This window comes from Octopus sinensis, linkage group LG7 (assembly GCF_006345805.1).
Source record: "Octopus sinensis linkage group LG7, ASM634580v1, whole genome shotgun sequence".
Lineage (NCBI taxonomy): Eukaryota > Metazoa > Mollusca > Cephalopoda > Octopoda > Octopodidae > Octopus > Octopus sinensis.
The window spans coordinates 1,763,781-1,776,879 of record NC_043003.1 but is presented as its reverse complement, the minus strand read 5'-3'; the positions used below and the strand labels follow the sequence as shown (position 1 = coordinate 1,776,879).

Sequence of the window (13,099 nt, the reverse complement as noted above, 5' to 3'; positions counted from 1 at the left end):
GTCTGGAAAGTGAACAGTGTATGAGTCAGATACATGCTTGTGTGTGTATGGAGGGGAGAAAATCAAGTGTAGTGTTGGCGAATCTCAGGAAGCATGGAAGTTTTGAAGGATGCAGTGCTCCGACAACTAACAACCGATGCCGGCAGTTTGTTCCATGCTTCAGCAACTCTCAGCATGAAAAAATGTTTCCTGAAGTCATGGGAGCTGTGCTGTTTTCTTACTTTGTAAATATGTCCACGGGTGTTAGATGGGTGGAGTTTGAAGAGGTGCTCAGAGTTATTGTTTGTGCGATGGTTGATAATTTTATGGGTGTCTGCCAAGTCAGCTGCCAGACGTCGGAGTTTCAATGTGTCCATGCCCAGGGAAGTAAGGCGTTCAGGATATGGCAAATGCCTGATGGAGGGTATTCTTTTGGTTGCACATCGCTGATGTAATGCTTGCATTGATCAATTAAATGTAGCTGCTTGAAATGGTCAGGTATTGCATTAATACCTGACATCCTCTTACTTATTTCATGTTATATATCATCATCATCATCATCGTTTAACGTCCGTTCTCCATGCTAGCATGGGTTGGACGGTTCGACCGGGGATCTGGGAAGCCAGAAGGCTGCACCGGGCTCCAGTCTTATCTGGCAATGTTTCTACAGCTGGATGCCCTTCCTCATATACATACACACAGATAATAACTTTATTTATCAAGGACAAAAATAAACCTTCTTTTCTATAATGTTGTTCAATAAAGCCACCTTCTTTCACCTGCCATCACGTTCTGAGTTCAAATTCTGCTGAGGTCGACTTTGCTTTTTATCCTTTCAGAGTCGATTGAATAAGTACCAGTTATGCTCTGGGGTTGATGTAATCGACTTAATCCCTTTGTCTGTCCTTATTCGTCCTCTCTATGTCTAACCCCCTGTGGGCAATAAAGAAATAAAAAAATAAAGCCACCTTCAGCTTCAGCAACTTCTATATGTGATCTAAATCATCTACATACTCAAATCCTGGTTCATTTATTTTGAGGGTTTTCAAAGAATCTTTGAAGTTATGGGCATGTTCATTGACCTCTCTCTCTCTCTCTCAACAACGTTCCACATCTAATAGTCGAATGGTTTGAGATCTGGGGAATCAGTAGGCCAAATGTTAGGGGTTATGTGATCATGAAAATTTTCAGCCATCCATTCCTGTGTTACTAGAGCCATGTGTGATAGTGCAGAGTCTAACTGAAACATATATGGCCTTCCATTGAATACACTGTCTATCCAGGGGTTAACAAATATTTCCAGGACCTCAATGTAGGCGACAGGGTTAACTCAAAGGCCTTGTGGAAAGAAGTAAGGGGGCATCACATGTCCTTCATTGCTGACAACTCCTAAAACCATGACAGTTGCAGGAAATTTTGTATGCATAACACTTGGAACTTCAGAAGGGTCTGCACATAAGCATCTGTCATTTCTTCTGTTAACTTTTTTATCTTGGTCGAAGTTTTTCTCGTTTGAGGAAAACCAAATCAAATCTTCTTCTGCTGGATTTTTCAGTTTGTTTAAGAGCCTTTTAGATCGGATGTGGTGATTTTCTTTTGCTTTTTCTAACATAAATTGACCTTTCCTCATCACATAAGACTTATATCTGATGTCTTCTTGGACAACATTTCTGACTGTTCCTTCTGACACATGGAGATCTTTTGCAATTGAACTCATGGACTTTCTGGCATTGTAATCAATGATCTGTTGAACTTGCTGGATAAATTGAGGTGTTCTGTATGTATGTATATATACATGTAGATGTATGTATATATGCATATATTTTATTTATTTATTTATTATATTACTATCATCATCGTCGTTTAACGTCCGTTCTCCATGCTAGCATGGGTATATATATATATATATATATATATCATCATCATCATCATCATCATCATCATCGTTTAACGTCTGCTTTCCATGCTAGCATTGGTTGGACGGTTCAACTGGGGTCTGGCAAGCTCGAAGGCTGCACCAGGCCAGTCAGATCTGGCAGTGTTTCTACAGCTGGATGCCCTTCCTAACGCCAACCACTCCGAGAGTGTAGTGGGTGATTTTATGTGCCACCGACACAGGTGCCAGACGAGGCTGGCAGACGGCCACTCTCGGATGGTGTTTTTATGTGCCACCGACACAGGTGCCAGACGAGGCTGGCAGACGGCCACGCTCGGATGGTGTTTTCTTATGTACCACTGACACAGGTGCCAGACGAGGCTGGCGAACGGCCACGCTCAGATGGTGTTTGTTACGTGCCCTCAGCACGGAGGCCAGTCGATGCGGTACTGGCTACGGTCACGTTCGGATGGTTTTCTTATGTGCCACCGGCACTGGTACCACAAGGATACAAATTCCATTGATGTTCATCTATTTTGATTTGGTTTGATTTGATTTTGATTTTGATTTTGATTTTCACTTGCCTCAACAGGTCTTCACAAGTGTCACAAGAAGGAAGGTATGCACAGGTGGACTGACTACGTCCCAGGTAGGGGCCACGGGTTATGGCTTCACTAGTCTTGCCGGGTCTTCTCACGCACAGCATACTTCCATAGGTCTCGGTCTCTAGTCATTTCCATGGTGAGACCTAACGTTCGAAGGTCGTGCTTCACCACCTCGTCCCAGGTTTTCCTGGGTCTACCTCTTCCATGGGTTCCCTCAACTGCTAGGGATTGGCACTTTCTCACACACCTATCTTCATCCATTCTCGCCACATGACCATACCAGCGCAATCGTCTCTCTTGCACACCACAACTGATGCTTCTTAGGTACAACATTTCTCTCAAGGTACTAACGCTCTGTCGAGTAAGTACACTGACATTACACATCCATCGGAGCATACTGGCTTCATTCCTCACGAGCTTACGCATGTCCTCAGCAGTCACGGCCCATGTTTCACTGCCATGTAGCATGGCTGTTCGTACACATACATCATACAGTCTGCCTTTTACTCTGAGCGAGAGGCCTTTAGTCACCAGCAGAGGTAAGAGCTCCCTAAACTTTGCCCAGGCTATTCTTATTCTAGCAGTTACACTTTCAGCGCACCCACCCCCACTACTGACTTGGTCACCTAGATAACGGAAGCTATCAACTACTTCTAGTTTTTTCCCCTGGAAAGTGACGGAAGTTGTTTTCTGCAGATTTTCGGAGGTCAATGCTCCCGAGCATCTGCCACATACAAAAACTATCTTCCCAGTTAGCCTACCTTTGACATTGCTGCACCTCTTATGTGTCCATAGCTTACACTGGGTACATCTTATAGAGTTTCTACCTACACCTTTTCTACAGATCGAGCAGGGCCATCTTCCTGAGGATATTTGTGGATTGTCTACCTTCCTACTTATTAGTACTTTGGTTTTAGCTAGGTTGACTCTAAGGCCCCTCGATTCTAAACCCTCCTTCCACATCTGGAACTTCTCCTCCAGTTCTGATAGTGACTCAGCAATTAGAGCGAGGTCGTCAGCATAGAGGAGCTCCCAGGGGCAACCTGTCTTGAATTCCTCCACAATTGCCTGGAGGACTATGATAAATAGGAGGGGGCTGAGTACTGAAACCTGGTGGACCCCAACCTCTACTTTGAATTCTTCTGTGTACATGTTGCCAACCCTAACCTTACTTACGGCATCTCTGTACATGGCTTGCACAGCCCTCACCAGCCATTCATCTATCCCTAGTTTCCTCATTGACCACCAGATGAGGGATCGGGGGACCCTATCAAAGGCTTTCTCCATGTCAACGAAAGCCAGGTACAGGGGCTTATCTTTGGCTAGGTATTTCTCCTAGCCAAAGAGAAAGGTAGCTTAGGTATTTCTCCTAGCCAATATATATATATATATATATATATATATATAATATATATATATATATATATATTAATATGTAGTATTTTTATGTGTGTGTGTGTGTGTGTGTTTATTGTTTATATGACAAACCTCAGTTGGTGACTCTTCCTCTTACAATCATCCCCTATGCATTCTGTCTTTCTCTCTGTTAATATGAAATTGTAAGTTCTGAAAGTTCATGACTGAGTTTATGTGTGTGTGTGTATATATATATATACATATATATATATGTGCGGGTGGCACGTAAAAAGCACCCACTAAACTCATGGAGTGGTTGGCGTTAGGAAGGGCATCCAGCTGTAGAAACACTGCCAGATCAGACTGGAGCCTGGTGCAGCCTTCTGGCTTCCCAGATCCCCGGTCGAACCGTCCAACCCATGCCAGCATGGAGAACGGACGTTAAACGATGATGATGATGATATATGCATACAGTATATACAGCAATCCCTCGACTATCATGGGTGTTACTCTTTACTCTTTTACTTGTTTCAGTCATTTGACTGCGGCCATGCTGGAGCACCGCCTTTAGTCGACCAACTCGACCCCGGGACTTATTCTTTTGTAAACCCAGTACTTATTCTATCGGTCTCTTTTGCCGAACCGCTAGGTGACAGGGACGTAAACACACCAGCATCGGTTGTCAAGGGATGCTAGGAGGACAAACACAGACACACAAACACAAACGTTCCAAAAGCCCCCACAGAAATAATTAAAATCTAAAAAGAATATAAATACGTATCGCCGACAGAAACCTGCGATATTCTGAGGACTCCGTGATATTAATTTACATATATTGGCCAGAAAAGATTGCAATGTACTGAGTGTGTGAAAGGTGAACTGGGATAGAAAATAGGGATTACTGTAGAAATGAACATCTAGTATTCTTATATATATTTTATATATACATATATATATATATATATATATATATATATATATATATATATATATATATATATATAGGCGCAGGAGTGGCTGTGTGGTAAGTAGCTTGCTAACCAACCACATGGTTCCGGGTTCAGTCCCACTGCATGGCATCTTGGGCAAGTGTCTTCTGCTATAGCCCCGGGCCGACCAATGCCTTGTGAGTGGATTTGGCAGACGGAAACTGAAAGAAGCCTGTCGTATATATGTGTGTGTGTGTTTGTGTGTTTGTGTTTGTCCCCCTAGCATTGCTTGACAACCGATGCTGGTGTGTTTACGTCCCTGTCACCTAGCGGTTCGGCAAAAGATAGAATAAGTACTGGGCTTACAAAGAATAAGTCCCGAGGTCGATTTGCTCGACTAAAGGCGGTGCTCCAGCATGGCCGCAGTCAAATGACTGAAACAAGTAAAAGAGTATATATATATAGTTGAAATTTATAGAAAAACAAAAGACAAAGACAGGTGTATGAACAAAGAACAAGCAAATATGTTAGTTTGACATATATTCCTTTCCTGAGAGTCAAACTAATACACTTGTTCTTTGTTCATACACCTCTCTTTCTCTTTTGTTTTTCTATAAATTTCAACTCTATGTTATATACGCTCACGTGGTTACTCAAGTTTGACCTTGACTGAATTTCCTGCCCTTTGGACTTGCATTTCTGAACCACTTCCTGAATTTTCAGCACTTCTCCTCATCCACATACCAGCACTCCACCCGGATTACCACTGGATCTACTGACACCTTCATGGACTTCACTATATATATATATATATATATATATATATATATAGCACCATCCAAATGTGGTTGATGCCAGTACCTGCTGACTGGCCCTTGTGCCGGTGGTACATAAAAAACACAATCCAAATGTGATCGATGCCAGGCCCACCTGACTGGCTTCTGTGCCAGTGGCACGTAAAAAGCACCCACTACACTCTCAGAGTGGTTGACATTAGGAAGTGCATCCAGCTGTAGAAGCATTGTAAAAATCAGATTGGAGCTTGATGCAGCCACTGGCTCTCCAGACCTCAGTCAAACTGACCAACCGATGGAAAATGTGTGTTTATGTCCCGTTACTTAGCAGTTCGGCAAAAGAAACTGATAGAATAAGTACTGGGCGTACAAAAGCATAAGTCCCGGGGTCGAGTTGCTCGATTAAAGGCGGTGCTCCAGCATGGCCGCAGTCAAATGACTGAAACAAGTAAAAGTGTAAAAGAGTATGTCTGTGGAGTGCTCAGCCACTTGCACCTTAATTTCATGAGCAATCTATTCTGTTGATTATATCAGCTAGGACCCTCGTCGTCATAACTGACAGAGGTTTTTATATATATATGTATATAGCATCATCATCGTCATCTTTTAACGTCTGCTTTCCATGCTGGCATGGGTTGGACAGTTTGATTGAAGACTAGCAAGCCAGGAGGCTGCACTGCGCTCCAGTATTATCTGGCAAGGTTTCTACAGCTGGATGCCCTTCCTAACACCAACCACTCCAAGGAACGGCCTACTCGTGAAATTAACATGCAAGTGGCTGAGCACTCCACAGACACGTGTACCCTTAACGTAGTTCTCAGAGAGATTCAGCGTGACACTGACTGTGACAAGGCTGACCCCTTTGAAATACAGGTACAACAGAAACAGGAAGAAAGAGTGAGAGAAAGTGGTGGTGAAAGAATACAACAGGGTTCGCTACCACCCCTGCTGGAGCCTCATAGAGCTTTAGGTGTTTTCGCTCAAACCATGATCCTACAACCGTGCGTCCGCTACCCTAACCACTGGGCCATTGCACCCTCCACCCCCATATATATATATATGATACATGTGTGTATGCACAATTTATTATGGCAGTTTGTAGTTTAATCAGTTTTAGGAATAAATAGAAGCAGAATTTGAATTTTTTTGTGCTTTTGATATACACAGATGCACACACACACACACACACACACACACACACACACAGACATGCTTTCCTCTGGATATCAACAATCTCTTATCATGCATTGAGAATATCTGCCTCAAGACTTCCTTCTCAACCACATCCGTGTTCATATCTATTATTGACTTCTTTCATATTCTCTCTCTCTTGTTTTGAAGCCAAATTGTTTTTTTCTTTTTTTGTGCTGTGCAACATATATTGGTTCTACACCAACCCATTGAGTTTATACTGGCTCCTTGGTTCCTCAAACTGTTTTACCTAATGCTAATATAATTGTAATTTGATCATCATCATTATCATTTAATGTCCCCCTTTCCATGCCGGCATGGGTTAGATCAGCACTTCTTACACTTTTTTCATTCATTACCCAAATTTTCATCACGCGATGTTTCGTGATCCCAGATATTAAATATGAAATAAAACATACAAATAAATACATAGATCATTCAGTTCTTTGCTGCACAAGTTACATAAAAAAAAAAGAGTTATATTATTTGTCAAAATAAGAGTAGTTTTAGGATTTGTTTCAAGTCCAAAAATAAACCAAAGTAAAACCCAGTGTGACGGATGTTCCTGGTTTTTTGCTGCATAACAAATCCTTGGAGTAATATTTGACACTGTTGGACGTAAAGTGTCTTCAATGTTTTTCAGCGTTGAACGATATTTGGTTTTAATAAGGGTTAAAGCTGAACAAGTCGTTTCACATAGGTATGTGGTGCTAAACGACAAAAGAACGTGTGATGCCATTTCAGAAATAAACTGAAATTTGTGGAATAACATATAAACTGAAATTCAAATGTTTGAATTCAATTTTCACGGCCCCAGCATTTCACTTTGCAACCCCGTTTGGGGTCACAACCCATAATTTAAGAAGCACTGAGTTAGATGGTTCAACGAGAACAGACAAGCAAGAAGGCACTGCCAGGTTCTGTTTTCGCTTGGGTGTGGTTTCTAATGCCAACCACTTAACAGAGTTTTCTGGATGCCTTTCACCTGGAATTGGCACCTGTGAGTTCAGCAAGTACTTGCAAAATAAGACCCTCCAGCTATGATAGAAGATTAGGTGTCTTGCTGAAGAGGTGAATACATATTTACCCACCTGGAAAGTGAGAGAGAGCGAGAGAGGGGGGGGGCGAAATCCAGGTATAAGGTGGATATGAGACAAGAGGGGATAGAAGAACTGAGAAGGTGGATGTGTAGAAAAGTGTACTGAGGGAAAATAGTGTGAGAGATGACTAGAGGTTGGGAATGAGTTGGATGCAGTGGATAGCAACAGTTCAGTGGAGCGGGAAGTGAAAGAAGGAAATAGAGTAATGCAGAAGAGGGGGTGTGAGAAGGCTTGGCAGAACCTCATTTCGGCTTAGACGGACGGGTCTTCTCAAACACGGTATGTTACCATTCAGCTTGGTCTTCCATCAACTCTTCTGAGAGGCTCGACACCTTGAGGTCAGTCTTCACCATTTCATTCTACACCTTCCTGGCTCTTCTTCTCCAGGTCCCTTCCATGCTTAGCGATTAGACCTTCTGTATACAACTGTCCTTATCCATTCGCATCACATGACCACACCGGTGCAGTCTTCTCCCCTGCACACCACATCTGATGCCCTTTATGCCCAATTTTTCTCTCAGCACATTTGTACTTTGTTGCACTCTGACATTACACATCCATTGAAGAATTGAACCTACATTTTGTTTATTGACTGACTTCAGAATACTTACTGCTGTACTATGAACCAGCAAACAAAGTTTTTAGCCTTAACATTCAACACTTGTACTCAAGCCAGATGGAGCCACCAATGTTCCCAGCTGGGGGTCTTAATATCGCTTCACTTAATCTACGTTGTTCTTTAGTATGAAGGCTGAACCACAACCCCCTGAGAGGGGGGTTATGGTTCAACATCCCTTATACCTTGGAAGTAACATAGATGTGGCTTCATTGCCAAAAAACATCTTAACTTTTTATTTAGTTTTCATGTCAGCTTTGTATGTGTACACCACAAAAACTGTTTGAAATATGTAAACATGTTTATTCTTTTAGTGAAACCTTGTGGTTGCAAAGCAAGCTCAGCATCCATCTTGCCATGCCCACCATTAAAAAGTAAATACAATGTAGATTTAATTGCTAAAAACATACATTAACCCTTTAGCTTTCACATTTCTTTGTGAAATAGAATGCTTATTTCTTCACATTGTTTTGAATTAATTGGGCATTGTTTTGTAGCTTCAAGATTTCAAGGATGTGATTGAATATTTGGAGAATGACATTGTAGGGTAGGTGTGAGAGGCTGGATCCAGTCAGTTTTAGCATAAAACACAATATTAGGACTAGTTATGGCTGAATGATGCAAAAGTCAGAGGGGATGCCATCAGGGATCAGCATTGGGGAAAATGAATGGGAAAAGGAAAGAAAAGTTTGGTAAAGAAAACTCCTTGGTTGCTAATAGTTACTGGAGAATAAGTTAAGAAGATATAATAAGGCATGGAAGAGGGGAGAGGAAAAGAGTGTGAGGGAAAAGAAAGGCATTCATTAAAACTTAAATGTCTTCTGAGCTGGAAGACAGTTTTTTGAAGTCTGTCTGTCTGTCGTCTTTTGTCCTTTACTTCTTTCAATCATTGGATTGCAGCCATGATGGGGCCTCATCTTGAAGGGTTTAGTTGATCACATCAACCCTAGGGCTGGTTTTTTAAGTCTGCTATATAATCTACTGGAATGCTAAGTCACAGGGTTGTAAAGAAACCAACACCAGTTGTCATGCAGTGGGGTGAACAAACAAACACACACACACACATATATCAGTGTATCAGGTAAACTATCAGATGTTCTACATCGTTGGCCACAATACACTTCCAGGTCTTTCATGATTGCACCAGTTGTCTTCCAAGTGCCCTCTTCCAATCTCTTGGATATCAGTTGGCAACTACACAGGTCCACCTGTTGTTTATGAACCTTACAACATTATTACACACACACACACATATGTATACATGATGGGCTTCCTCACAGTTTCTGTCTACCAAATTCTCTTACAGTGTAATTGTTTGGCCTGGAGCTACCATAGAAAACTTGCCCACAGTGAGACTGGGCCCAGAACTACATGGTTGCAAAGTGAGCTTCTTAACCCCACAGCCAGCAAAGTATCTCAGAACTTGTCAGGTTAACACCCCAGGGTATCCTTTTGGCTTAGGTTATCAATGACACCCTTGGCTGTGAGAGGGGCCTGACAAGTTCAAGTGCTAGCTGTGGGTTTGGTGTAACATTAACTATTAAGCTAATGTGGCGTTTAGCATGAAAAAACTTGAACAAAACCATAAAAGGGGTCACTGAACTGTGGCCCTTTGTTACTGGTGTTGAGTTGATAAACTGGATTTGGGGACAGAGCAGTTATTAGTGAATCGGAAGTTGAATTGTAAATTTGGCTGAATACATAACTGTTGTATTTATTTCTGAAATATTTAAAAGTTGTGGACTTTCCTCAGCCGACTGCTTTTGGGTTCCGTTGTGTGATATCTCAGACAAGTATCTTCTGTTATGGCCCTGAGCTGATCAAAGCCTTGTGAGTAGATTTGGTTGCCAGAAGCTGAGAAGAAGGCGGCAAGTTGGCAGAAACGTTACACGCCAGGCAAAATGCTTAGCAGTATTTCGTCTGCTGTCACATTCTGAATTCAAATTCCGCCGAGGTCAACTTTGCCTTTCATCCTTTCGGGGTCGATAGATTAAATACCAGTCATGCACTGGGGTCAGTGTAATCGGCTTAATCTCTTTGTCTGTCCTTGTTTGTCCCTTCTATGTTTAGCCCCTTGTGGGCAATAAAGAAATGAGAAACTGAAAGAATCTCACTGTGTGTCTTTTATCTTTTGCTAGACTGTGGCCATGTTGGGGCACTGCCTTAAAGCATTTTTAGTCAAATGTATTGATCCCTCCACTAATTTTTCTTTTAAGGCTGTATCTTTTGCTGAACCACTAAGTTATGGGGACATAAACACACCAACACTAGTGGTCAAGCAGTGGTGGGGGACAGACACAAACAGACAGACACACACACACACACACACACACACACACACACACACACACACACACACCAAAGTCTTCTTTCAGTTTCTGTGTACTAAATCCATTTACAAGGCTTTGGTTAGCCTGAGGCTATAGTAGAAGACGCTTGCCCCGGGTCCCACACAATGGGGCTGAAATCAGAACCATGTGCTTCATTGAGAAGCAAGCTCCTTACCACGCAGCTACCCTTACACCTATATATATATATATATATATATAAAGTTAATCCAAACAAGAAAGCACAAAAAAAAACACAACAACGCGAGGACGTGGAACAAATAAAGTATTATTGGACGCTCAGGAAAGAAGGAAAGAAAGAGGGTTTAACGTTTCGAGCGGAGCTCTTCGTCGGAAACATAGGAGAAGGAAAGATCCAGAGAAGGGAAGACAGAGGAAAAAAAATGGGTTTTATTTACATTATTTACACTTGGTGTATATTTGTCCTCATCTTGTTTGTTGTTATCACAACGTTTTGGCTGATATACCCTCCAGCCTTCATCAGGTGTCTTGGGGAAATTTCGAAACTGGGTTCTCATTCCTATGGTATTTTTCGTTGTTATTGTTGTCGTCGTCGTCGTCGTCGCCGCTGCTGCTGCTGCTGCTAATTTTATTATTATTATTATTATTCAAAATTTCCCCAAGACACCTGATGAAGGCTGGAGGGTATATCAGCCAAAACTTTGTGATAACAAAGAAGATGAGGGCAAATATCCGTCAAATGTAAATAGTGTACATAATTCCTCATCTCTTAAATATAGAACTATATAAGGGGCTACAACACAGTTTCTATCTACCAACTTCACTTTTAAGGCATTGGTCATCATTGTTATTTAACGTCTGTTTTCCATGCTGGCATGGGTTGGACGTTTTGACTGAAAACTGGTAAACTGAGGAGCTGCACCAGGTTCCAATCTGATTCAGCATAGTTTCTTCAGCTGGATGCCCTTCCTAATGCCAACCACTCCAAGAGCATAGTGGGTGCTTTTTACGTGCCACTGGCATGGTTGCCAGTTACGTGACACCAGCATCAGCCACGACTACAATCCCACTTGGCTTCGGCAGGTCTTCTCGAGCCGGGTGTATCACCAAAAGAAAATTCAGAGAGAAAAGGTTGCTTATTTTTTAGCCCCATATGAATAGGGATATAATATGGTTAATGGGTTCACCATGGCAGATAGGTAAACAATAGCTGAGCAGTAGTGGGCAAGGATAGGTAGTTGTGCTTTGTCATTCCTTGAAATTTCTTTGTTATTCTTTGAATGAAATAGGGGACAAAAAAACAGCGACACGTTTTAGCGATATAGTGTGTATGTAAAGGATGCCAAAATGCAAGAAAGAGGCCACCAGAGAATCCCGGAATTAAACAAATCGGGATTTCTATTTCCATTTCGTTCCAGCCAGCAGCAGTAGCAGCAGTAGCAGCAGGCTGGAAGCATACATTTGTAGGGAATATATTTTGAAGGAAGAGAAAAGAAGAAATTCTATTTTTTAATTCTTTTGTATGTTTTTTTAAAAAAATTTTTTTCTTAGGTTGATACAGTATTTAATATGCGAAGACCATATGATTTGGTGGCCTTCATGAAACAAGAAGAAAGAGCAGTGATGTTGGATAACTTGAAAAAGGAACTGTTGAGTCGAAAGGATGAAATTGATAAAAGTGAAGATCGCGACACTGGTAGGTTTTCTATATTCCTTTCACATCGTGTAAATGGTGTGTGTTGCCATGTCTTTGAATTGGTAGAGCTTAGGCAGTAGTGGGGATGTTTATGTCACACGAGACAAATCCAGGATGTGGGGGTGGGGTGTGTCCGTACGAACATGTGTATCTGCTGTGTATATACTTCTATGTCCATGGGTTTGTCATTGTTCTAATGAGTTTCAGGTTAAAACTTGCTTAAAAATCTTAAGTAGTTCCCTTTTAGAATAAAAACTCATTATGTCCTTACGCCCTGAACAGCTGCTCAGTCTTTACAAAGCACAAATCATCATCATCATCATCATCGTTTAACGTCCACTTTCCATGCTGGCATGAGTTGGACGGTTTGACTGAAAACTGGTAAGCTGGAGAGCTGCACCAGGTTCCAATCTGATTTGGCATGGTCTTCTACAGCTGGATGCCCTTCCTGATGCCAACCACTCCAAGAGTGTAGTGGGTGCTTTTCACGTGCCAGGTATGTGACATTGGCATCGGCCACAACTACAATTTCACTTGGCTTGATGGGTCTTTGCAAGATAAATTCTATTATAGACTAGACAAGCCAGAGAAAGAAGCTCTGTGCACACACACAAGCTTCTGGAAATAGCAACCAAATATCCTTCAAAT

The 13,099-nt window shown here is 41.8% G+C and overlaps 1 protein-coding gene across 3 annotated transcripts in view; it reads left to right on the top strand.

The window, feature by feature from the left end:
* The window catches only part of LOC115213839 (tetratricopeptide repeat protein 17), a 137,154-nt gene that overhangs the window by 41,779 nt on the left and 82,276 nt on the right, over positions 1–13,099 (top strand). For all 3 annotated transcript variants that reach the window (XM_036504445.1, XM_029782766.2, XM_029782767.2), the window contains exon 2: positions 12,307–12,451. In XM_036504445.1, the coding sequence (XP_036360338.1) occupies positions 12,307–12,451 (145 nt within the window). The remainder of the gene's footprint in view (positions 1–12,306; positions 12,452–13,099) is intronic.